This window comes from Phalangium opilio, unplaced genomic scaffold (genome assembly GCF_054372755.1).
Source record: "Phalangium opilio isolate 3A_F unplaced genomic scaffold, DU_Popi_V2 ptg000042l_1, whole genome shotgun sequence".
In the NCBI taxonomy this organism is placed as follows: Eukaryota; Metazoa; Arthropoda; class Arachnida; order Opiliones; family Phalangiidae; genus Phalangium; species Phalangium opilio.
Genome location: NW_028324166.1, coordinates 5,101,933 through 5,113,313, shown reverse-complemented (window position 1 = coordinate 5,113,313; position 11,381 = coordinate 5,101,933). Strand labels below are relative to the sequence as shown.

Below are 11,381 nucleotides of genomic sequence, written 5' to 3'. Positions count from 1 at the left end.
TAATTGAGTGGATAAATTTTATTGGTGCCTTTTCTATATTTTTTCTATTAATAAATGTTGCTGTTTCAAAAATTAATGGCAAGGATTGTTCTCTTTTTATCTTTTAACAGGCAAAAACGTCAATTTTAGCCAACAACAAAAGAGCCTCTTTTTGCAAACTCTTGGCCCCTTGTTTTCGGGCGAGGTCTAACAAATCCCAGGCGTTGTCCGTCTTCAATTGTTGAATCAGTAATTGTTCACTTTGTGATTTCAAATCTTGAAGGTCTAACATCTCGGCCATTTTCAACATGACGCCGCAAGTCTTGTCCAAGTTGGATGCCATCCCCAAATACAAGTAATGCAGCAAGTCTTTCAATTGCTCACCGTCCATGTCCTGACTGAAATCCACAACTCCGTCTTGACTCTCTTTCAACCCGCTAGCGAACATGGCTCGAAAGTAGTCGCATCTCAATGAAAGAACCCATTTGTGGCATTTGAACTCTCGACCTTTCGCTGTGAGGGTGACGTCAGATCCGATTCCTTCCGTGAAAAGTCTCTCGACGATATTATTGGTTACGTTAGGGTCGGGTATTGTTGTTGGTACGGATAAGGTCTTGGACGAGTCTTTGCAAATGGTGGAATCGAATTGAATATCGGCTTTACCCTTGAATTGCAAAGTCAAATCTCCGTCTGGAAGTACTTTCTCGCAGTGCTCCTTAAAGTAACCTATTGGTAGGTAATTCTGCTTTCCATTTCCATTAGTTGATGCCCACTGATTCTTTGTATCTTCACGCTCGTCGATAGACAACTGAGGCGCTTCGCAAGCTCCCTTTATCCCCACTGTGACGTTAGCCGAAATTGCGAGAGATGCGTTTGAAGGGACGGTTAGAATCCTCAAATATAGCGACATGGCTGCGTACGCGTGATAATCTCTCACCCGTCCTCGAGGAAAAACCACAGGAATGACTCTCCATTTGACTCCTTCATACGGGGTTAACCCTTCAAACTCGTTGCCACCGGCAAACTGACCATAATCGTAACATTCCCCTAAGAAATTTGGGATTTTAAAATCGAAATCAAACTGGAAAGTATGGTTGTCCTTCGAAGGGTTTTTGTACACGATGTCGTATTTAGCCATAACTCTTATGTGATACGAGAAAAACTGATGGCGTGGATGGGGCTACATTTCGAAGGGATCGAGAATTTAAAGGGATAGCGGTACCGTGCAATCTTTTGGTTTCTAATACTTTACCGCCTCAAACTATATCAGATTTTTGAGCACACAGGTTTCTCTACGGCTGAACTTTATTTGAAATTGGTTACAAAAACCTTACTGAAAAAACCAAGGGGAAATAATACAACTAAATGCATTGACTATTACCCTTTGTGGTACTATAATAGTGAACTCGTCCATACTTTCGACAAATCTCACAACCGTTGCCCTTTAGCCGTAAGAGATAATTTTTTGAAAACGTTTCCCACTTCATCCAAATTTCCAGTTTGAAGGGGGCTTATTGGTTCGAAACGATTGTCAAGATTAGTAACAATGAATATTTACAAACCCATTCTTGGAATTGAAGTCTTAATTATTTTGTAATGTTTATAAAGCACTCATTTTATTTAACAGGGAACTTGTGTGTCTAACAATAATATCAGGAATGAATTCATTCCTGATAATATAGAATGATAAAGTTATTGGTTAGACTGTTAATGCATTAAACATTGATTTCAAAGGTTAGAATAAAGGTGATCTAGAGTATATTAGCATCTTTGGCTAAATTGTAGAACATTGATTGCTCATTCTTCAACAGGGCATGTGGAGAGTCGAATTCCGTAATTCGGCCATGATCTAGAACCATCACCCTATGAAGAATTAAATTATGACAAATTAGCCAATCATTTTTAGTCGCTTTAATAGGCAGGTAAACTAACTTGTCGTAGTCCAAGATGGTGTTTATTCTGTGCGCGATGGTGATGATGGTAGCGTTGGAGAATTCCTTCTTGATGGTCTCTTGAATGAGATCGTCAGATTCCATGTCGACCGAGGCCGTCGCTTCGTCCAAGATCAGGATCTTGGTGTTCCTCAACAAGGCACGGGCCAAGCAAACTAACTGACGCTGCCCAACGCTCAGATTTTGTCCTCCTTCGGCCACGGGGTGATCTAGTCCCTGCTCGAGTGAAGCCACGAAGGATTTCAAGTGCGAGTGTTCCAGGGCGGCCCACAGTCGCTGGTCGTCTTGTTGACCGAAGGGATCCAGGTTGAGTCTGAGCGTGCCCGAGAAGAGGACGGGCTCTTGGGGGATGATGGTCAGTCGCGATCTCAAATCGGACAAGCCCAATCTCTCCACTTCCACTTCGTCTATGACGATCTGACCGCGCACCCCCTCTATGATACGGAAGAGGGCCAGCGTCAGCGAAGACTTTCCAGCGCCTGTCCGTCCCACCACGCCCACCTTCTCTCCGGCTTCGATCCTGACATCGATGTCCTTCAAGACCAAATCCAATGCTTCTCGGTATCTGGTGCTGTAGTCCTGGAATATTATTTGTCCTCGTTGAGGCCAGTCAGATGGGGGTTGAGATTCTGGTTTTTCCCATTCGGCCTCGGACCTCAAATGACAGTATTCGTCAACTCTTTCTACGGAAACGACATTTGATTCCAAACCCGTAGTGCCAGCAATAAACCATTTGATCGCCTGTAGAAGCTGTGAGATCAATAAATTAGAAATATATTTAAAAAAATATAAAATTGTACCACGAGACAGAAATGCTTGCACAATTTTTGTGCCATTGTAATACAACAAGTTCCTAAAAGTGATGGACTTCGTGAGAGTGAAAAAAAGAGCGTATTTTAATGTGGCACAATATTATTCCTTGTTTTAAATTGTTATAATTAATTTGAATCAATATTGTTTGAATTAAGTCATTGTAACATTCCTATTTTTAAAATGTGATAAAAACTTACTAGAAAAGTATAACGAATGAAAATGTTTTGTCACTCATATATTAGTATGAAATAGTTTTAAACTTAGAAGTTCGAACGATTCCCTAGTATTCTCATAATTCGTAATTTTCATTTGACTAAGCTCATCCCTCAGTCCCTTAAATAGAGATTGGTCGTCGCTAGTGGTCGGCATTTGGATAGGATAATATCTGTTTTTTTATCTTTATTCATAATTTGAAATTATCCACGGGAAGTCTATGATTAATGCAATGTAATCACGAATAATTATCTGATTATTATTCATGAATAACTGATTAACCAAAATTCTGTGGATTATCTTGTCCAAACGCCGACCACTCATCGCCTACAATATGGATTGACACAACAAATATTACTGGGTTTAAAATTTCGCAAGAAATTTCCAAAACTTGATTTTGCTACGCTCCCTATATCAATCTCCCATTGAAACCCCGCATACAATTCCATTTCAAGATACCCTTTGTTAATTCAGTAACTATTGGCTCTTTTTGCATCGCCCCACTTAAGCGACGTTTCACTATGATGCTTGTGGAAAAGATTTTGATGTACTCGCTTTGACTTCTTCGGTAGCGCTTACCCGATCGGCATTAGCTATGACCAATCCAACAAAATCAGCTGGCAGGGTCCCTTTGCTCAAAATTATAAAAATTGCGGTGCAAAACATCAAGCAATTGCCCAAGATATTGTAGCGTACTGTCAGCCATCTGGAAAGAAATTGCATTTTATTGAAAAGGAGAAATGAGTAGCGACTTGGAATGCTAGCTTTGCTTAGCAACCACAATGCTTTTCAACCCAAAGGTAAAAATATAGTTTAGATGCTGATAAAGCTATCACTTCAAAACGGAAAAACGCAATTGAAACCAGGTTTAATGACGCATTAAGAAAATTACCTTTGCGCCATGTTCATCATGTAATTAGCGGCAGTGCATTCGTCGATCAGTTTCAGGAAGTGTTCTTCGAAGTTCTCTCCGGCGTCACACGCCCTAATGACAGTGCTGCCAGCCACTGATCCTCCCACGTGTGAAAACAAGAAGGAATTTCTCAAGCTGGTTATCCGCTTAAATTGACGATTGCTTGACATCAGGAAACGCTGCAATTGACATTGCACAATCTATAGTTTTAAGAATCCTCCAGGAGTGAGCACCAGCACGTCGCGGGTAAGATGTGTATGCTTTCTAAACTTTCTGCCATAAGTTATATTAGCGCCAAAACACTTAATTTCCTAGCGACTTCAGAGCTATTGAACGCTTAATCTTTCTTAAAAAATCACACAAAATGTAATCTTTAGTGTTTTTAATGTTTTCTATTTTTCAATAGTCTCAGTTTAAAGGCTTTAAGCTCTGACCTGCAACCAAAACCCCGCTCTTGATTTGAATTCCGTGTTTAACCACGGCAAATAACAAATGAGAGTGATACTGAATAATAACTTATGAATGGAGACTGAAAACGAGTTCCTACCTGAAGTAGAAGGTATCCAACGACCACAACAATGCATGGAAATATGAATAATGGTAAATATATTGCTAATCCTATGGGGTAAACAACTAAAGTTATCAATCCCCAACTGGTTAGAGCAATTATGAAAGGCAATTGCTGATCGAGGGCGTCGATATCTTGGGAGAAACGATTGAGTATCCTTCCAACGGGAGTCGTGTCGAAGAAGGACATGGGTGAACGAGATACGCTGTCGAGCATTTTTCCATGTAGACAGTTTGCCGCTCGAAGACAGCGAAAGGCGTTCATGATTGTGTTCACCAATGAGACAATGGCTTGGCTTACACCAATAACAACTAAGATCGCTATACGGGTTGCCTTTAAGTCTGGGTTCGCTTTAAAATCTTCCTTGGAGTCCGTACACCACAGAGACAGCCAGTACATTGACGCGAAATTAAGGACTACACCACCTGTGATTATTGCTTCGACGATCGCACACCATGTTATACCATAGGCTTTAAAATATTGTTTGTATTGTGATACGGATATCTACAAATGCGCCATAACATTATCACCAGCAAAAAAGTGTGTAGAGAGTTTTATTTATCAAGAAGCGAAGGAAACTCCAAACTTTGCTTGTATTAAAGATCACTTACGTTTCCTTCTTTTAGCGTCTCTTTAGTCATGAGTTTTGCCTCATCTTCATCCGAGACTTTTCCTCGGGATGCAAGATGCAATCTCTCAGCTTTCATATTCAACGTACTAAAAACATTGAATTACGGAAATTCGTAAATTAGCAAAGGGTGTTCAACCAAGGAGTCTGTATCTTAAGAGGAGCAGTAAACGAGTCAGTTTTCAGCCTTCGCGAACCAAACAAAGTTTCCAGTGTAATTCAAGGTCACTTTAGAAAAACCGCTGTCTTGTACAGTAATTACGAGAGGTATTTCTATAGGAGCTTCGGAAAACTGCGTGTGCCTTTTTGTTGGCAGAACAACTCTTCGAAAAGTGGGCATATAGAATCTCTAGTTTGAAATTATATATTATTATATGGTACTCCCATAGGAGCTTCGGAAAACTGCGTGTGCCTTTTTGTTGGCAGAACAACTCTTCGAAAAGTGGGCATATAGAATCTCTAATTTGAAATTTTATATTATTATATGGTACTCCCAGGCAGACGTTTGAGCTGATTGAGACGCGAGGAGAGACAAATTGTACAGTGTAAGACTAGCACTTACCGCTCCTCTTACAAAACAGCCTCCATGATTGAACTTGAAAGAATGTATTCATATAATTTGAAATAAGGCCAATCCTTACAAAGAACACACTCCACATGGCGGTTGTTTACAAAGAAATCCAAATTTACTCACGACGGTTCCTCTTTATTCTCGGCGCTAATGTCACTCATGTGTTGCGCGAAATAATCTCTGGCCATTCCTTGCCCACTCATGATTTCATCATACGTTCCTCTCTCGATGATTTGTCCGTTGTTCATGAAGAAGATCTCATCCACTTCTCGGATGAAGCTCAAGTTGTGCGTCACCAAAACTCTCGTCTGTAACAAATTGAAATGTTATTTGTCGAGCGAACAGATTTTTTCCAAATCGATCGACTCAAAAGGGTTCATTTGCATTAGCTAGAGACTTGCAGCATCAATATATTTTGATCACTTTTCGAGTCGCTAATATTGAAATTGCACGGATTTTAATCAAAATGTACGTGGCTTTGATAAATATGTGTACACGAGATATCAGATGAATTTTTTTTTTTCAGTAAAGAAACTGATTACTTTCCGGGACAACATATTCAAATGCTATCGAGATTTAAACGAAACGGCACGTCGAACACTCATTAATGGACGCTTACCACTTTCATAGATAATGTATGAATATTTACTTTCTTTCGAAGAAATCCCTTTGGTCCGATGACTTTGTTGAAAAGATGTTTGGCCACGTGCGAGTCAACCGCACCCAAAGGGTCGTCCAAGAGATAAACATCGTCATCGCGATAAATTGCTCTGGCCACGTTGACCCTTTGCTTCTGACCACCACTCAAGTTGGTACCCTATCATGGAAAATGAGTAAACTTAATTATTATTAACGAAAGCAGTCACTTATGGATATGAATGAAACGTGACAACACCAGGTTTTTCAACTACAGTGCAGTATGTTTTCAGTCTATTTTCACAGAATCCAGAGTAAGAGAGATTGTCAGAAAGGCGTTTATCGGGCATGTGTTCGATAACACCAACTATCCTATATTACAGGCGTGGAAGCGCGACACCTATCATGATTATAAGCATATCGAGGGACTTGATACTGTAATCAAGCCGTACTGGATGGAAACAGCGTTATTATCTGCTTATGATAGTGCGTACTCTTTCTCCGATCTCCGTTTCGTCGTCAGCGGGTAGTTGGTCGAGGTCCGGTTGTAGGGCGCATGCACGTATGACCTTGTTGTATCTTTTCTGGTCCATGTCGTCGACGAAGAGTATGTTCTCTCTGAGTGAGGCGTTCTGGATCCAGGGTTGTTGAGTGACGTATCCCACTCTCCCGGCCACCCTCACTTCCCCCTCCACCTTCTGCATCTCAGACAACAGAGCGGACAAGAGGGAAGACTTGCCACAACCCACCGGACCCACCACGGCCACCAATGAGCCTCGGGACACTTTAAAATTGATGTCCCGAAGAGACGCCGCTGTAGGATCTTCCCGGTTCCAATGAAACGTTCCCTTCTGGATCTCAATGGCTGAAAATTTCAAAGAAATAAATTGATGTAAACTTTGGTCAAAATTGATCAATTTCTATTCTCTCTAAATAATTGGCATACCATATTGGGCGTCGCTAGGCATCTGCTCCGTGTAATGCTTGGTTTCCCCACGACTCAACAAGTTTGCAATTCTCCTTACCGAGACGTGTGTCTGTAAAGAATAACTTTGGGTATTTGCGTTATTTTGAGATGACTTAACTAAAGGGAAGGTCAACATGACAATCCTGTACGATTCTTTCTCAAAAACCAATATCTCTTTGCGGGCAAAATAGTTTGTAATTAATGTTTTAAAACATGAAATTAGTTTCCGTTATGTGGGAAACTAAAACTTTTCGGCTTATCATATCATATTTAAAATCATGTATCAAAAGACGCCAACTTTTTGACCCTCCCTGACACCGTTCTTACCAAAACTAGGGTATTCATTGATTCCGGAAACATAATCATTGACGTAGCTATTAATCGTACCAACTGAAAGGAGACGAAAGCTTTCCTCGAGGTGAGAACGTTATCGTCGTCAATTAAAACGTACATGGCGAAACACGGTAAAGTGATCTGAAAATTTTGAAACATTTCTGTAGGCCTAGAACTTAAAATCAATATGGACGTAAAAGAGTGTATAAGCCCCAAAGATGAATAAAAGAGACTTAAGGGACATCAGCATTTTGAGAAGAGTGAGAACGCTTGGACGAGAAACAAATACGGAGCTGAAATCTCTACATCTACGTGCCCCATCGTCGATAATGATAATCTACTACTTTTAAATTTTTTACGTTCGTACCAAAATCGGTATGAGAGTTGATATAAGCATGTTTATTCCTTGGAAGAGGCCTTGTTTCTTCATGAGTACAGTTTCTTCCTTCCTGATTTCAAGAACGATTCTCTGGAATGATCTCTCCCAGGCGTACAGCTTCAAGACGCGGATTCCGTTCAGGATTTCGCTCATCATTTTCATTCTGTTGTCCTTCAGCTTCATCAGCTCAACCTAATAATCGAGATAATTAAAGAAACGATTCGGGAAGGTAGAATGCATTCCGACTTTGCTTTTTCCCCTTGGCTACATTGTTTCGAATGCGAACTTTTTGAAACAGTTCACCTCCCTCTACTGTAGATTGTTATTAATTTATGCGTATACCCTTCCCGTTGAAGGTCTAGTGGTGTTTTAGTTGGATAACATTTACCTGCAATTCTTTGTACTTCTTGGTGCTGAGATAGTTCAGTGGAAGAAGAACGACAATAGGTACGATGCCAGCAAAGGCTGAATAGCCCAGTTCTTGATACATGAAGGCGAAGCACAGTACTAATTGCACCGGGACCGACCACAAGAGGCCCAGTTGCGGCGAAAGAATTTGGAATCTGTTCGTGTCAATGTACATCGTGTTCAGTATTTCGCCCATTGTCAAGTCACGTCGATCGCTGCTCGTCAAGCGAAGTGTCTGCTTCGACGAATCTCGTTAATGAACTAGCGTCCCACAATCACGATAATACTAACTTACTTTTTTGTACAGAACGTGCATGGTGGCGGATTTGAGTCTCAGTCCTAGTTTGGTGTGGAAAATGGCGCTGCCTTCTAGCAACAAAGATTGCCCAAGACTGGCCAAACCGTAAAGGCAAGCGTAGAAAATCCCCTTCCACAAAGGATCTTCGCTCATCGAGTAATCAATAATGGAACTGGAAACAAAAGTTTGTAAACCCGTCAACTCGGTTCCAATGTTAACATAATTCATTGCAGCTTGGCTAAAAACTGGCAATCTCAACCTCCGTTAGAATCAGTTTTAAAGAATATTCAGAGGAATAAAAACATTTAGCTTAACCTAACTGACCCACAGAAATAGAAAATGTTATTGCTCATATGATTGGACCTTTCTCTACGCTTCAGTATGAGCAAAGAATCAACTGGCATCATCTTGTTCTTTTTTTAAATTAATCTTATACTCTTGATTTCCCATGAATAATCACATTTCGATGATGTGACGTTTCTTATATGGCTGAAAAAGTGAAATTGTTTACCCTGTCAAAAGAGCAGGACCGATAGACACTACGTCGGACAGAACTTGTAACACCACTCCAGCAATCAAGCAAGGCCCGATTGTCCTCAACAAAGGCCATGCGATGGACTTGCTCTTATATTTGGTTCTGTTTCGTTCTCCCGAAAAACTTTTCACTTTCATATAATCGAAGTCACTTTTAATCTCAGCATGAGGCTTCCAGTGTTTTTCGAAAATGCGTGAGACAGTCACCGCTCGCTCCGACTCATTCAAGTCGTACACATCCGATGGCTCCAGTATTTTCTTCCAACCTTTCCACAGGGTGCTACAATTCAATAAAGCAGAATTAAAATACAATTAGCTGCGCTGTAATGACTTCTTCAAGTAAGGTCAATTTATAAGAACGCAAGACCAGGAAAAGATATACCTAGTAAGCCATGAATGAACCATGCGTGAACAAAACGATGCATCATCTTCCCTTGATATCTTAATGTTTTAAAATAATTATAAGAAGATAATAAGAAATTTAATATAGTAATATAGTGCATGTGTTTCATAACAGGCAAGAGCTCCAGTGTCGAAATTATATTACATATACAAAAAATTGAATGTAGTATTACCATTTTTACTTCGATCGCGAACGAATGTTTTTCATAGTGCGGAGAGGCGTCACTCAGTGTGTGTAATACGAGAGTAACTACTACTAAAGGGTAAACTAACGATTGAATTACCAACTCGAAATAATCATCTTTGTCGTTCTGAAATGTTTAACGTTTTTATTTTGCAGTAATTTTATTATAAAATATAAAAGAAACCTTCGCTTACTTGTAAATAGTATTTCATGATGGTGGATCTCAGTGTGATTGTTTGCGTTAGTGTTAAGAGGAACCAAAACATGGTCAATATTCCGGACAACACCGTGCCACCCCCTCTGCCGTAAATTATGAGCAATAACGCCAGGATCTGATACACACAAGTTCATTTTAATTCATCAAAACTCTATGGATTTTTTTAAATCGTCTTACGTAAGTTACAAACTGCTGGACGACCGCCAAATTGTCAACGACTTGAAAATCGCCGTAGTATATTTGTTTACCACATTTTAAGACACTAATTGTGGCCAGTAACAAAACCAACAGCTGAAAAGACAAAGCAAAAGTAATACATAATTAATAGGTATTACAGGGTCAAGAACCCGGTCATCCTGCTACGCAGGATGTACAATGCGTATTGCATGAGCAATGATGTTCCGTGCTCGTTAAGAGTAAAAGGACCTACACTTTTCGTAATGGAAAGATAAGAACAACGAAAGCTTCGCCGTGGTGACTTGGCGATCAGCGCGACTTCCAATGGAAAGAACAACCAGAGTATCGCGCATGGCACCCAGACCAGGATGGTCTTTTGAAAACACGGAGTGAAGTCCGGATCATCCGTGTACCACGTCAAGTTGGTGTCCTTTTTAAAATAATGCGCACACTTCATTATTAAACGCAAACGTGAAATTATGAAACTCATATTTACGCCATAAAAATCAAATGCAATAATAATAATACTGGTAAAGTAAATAAAAAACACGAAACATACCCAAAATTTAGATTCGCAAAAGTCATCCAGAGTAAATGAATCCATTTGAAGATGAATAACCCTAAAATCTTTGCTATAATAAATTTGAGGAATTTGTGACAGTGACGAGCGTCTAGCTAATACTGCTATATTTTGCAATGAACCGCAACGTTGATAGCGTGAAACCTTCAAACCCTACATTAAAATACTTGATCGAAGCAAGCCAGCGAAAAACACATGTGTTTCAGAGATTTCATCTACATTAGAACTGAATTACAAAATACACTTTAGGGGTTAAAATCCGTCACACGCTTTTATGAAATGAATTATTTTCTCGACGAAATTTTGCCGTTAGTGTTAGTAAAAAAGATTGTATAATAATCTTATTATGATATGACATCGTTGGTAACAAGTAATATATTTATTTTAAAAAAGAGTAGAATTTATATAAAAAATTATCCTGCTAAAGATTGCCTAATCTTAAATGAATTGGAGCCTTTAGAATTGAGAGAAGAAACGTTATGCCAAATATCACATAACGCAGAAGGAGCTTTTAGCAGAGAGAATTTATAATAGGGAGTAGAAACTGAGGAATATTATGTAGCTCAAAAATCACGTGATCAACAAAACTGGCCAGGTCTATTTCCGGTATAATTTTTTGTGGCCCCTCC

General features: G+C 39.8%; 2 protein-coding genes across 3 annotated transcripts; both read right to left on the bottom strand.

Moving 5' to 3' along the window:
• Positions 1–103: 103 nt before the first annotated feature.
• LOC149678603 (speckle-type POZ protein-like) lies at positions 104–1,117 on the bottom strand. The gene has a single exon (XM_089835898.1). The coding sequence runs from the start codon at positions 1,115–1,117 to the stop codon at positions 104–106; it is 1,014 nt and encodes a 337-aa protein (XP_089692024.1).
• Positions 1,118–1,498: 381 nt separating this feature from the next.
• Positions 1,499–11,381, bottom strand: LOC149678602 (ATP-binding cassette sub-family C member 1-like). 2 transcript variants are annotated; one of them, XM_089836534.1, is made up of 21 exons: positions 10,732–11,381; positions 10,426–10,602; positions 10,173–10,286; positions 9,973–10,110; positions 9,768–9,905; positions 9,575–9,633; positions 9,170–9,472; positions 8,656–8,830; positions 8,341–8,595; positions 7,941–8,144; positions 7,568–7,714; positions 7,220–7,310; positions 6,768–7,138; positions 6,287–6,454; positions 5,761–5,945; positions 5,050–5,155; positions 4,418–4,942; positions 3,850–4,049; positions 3,537–3,663; positions 1,912–2,681; positions 1,499–1,842 (listed from the first exon to the last, which is right to left on the bottom strand). In XM_089836534.1, exons 1-21 carry the CDS (start codon positions 10,774–10,776, stop codon positions 1,731–1,733), a joined length of 4,410 nt encoding a protein of 1,469 aa, XP_089692660.1. In that variant the 5' UTR covers positions 10,777–11,381; the 3' UTR covers positions 1,499–1,730. The 2 variants fall into 2 exon arrangements, with proteins under 2 accessions (XP_089692660.1, XP_089692659.1); XM_089836533.1 differs by having other exon boundaries at positions 10,426–11,381.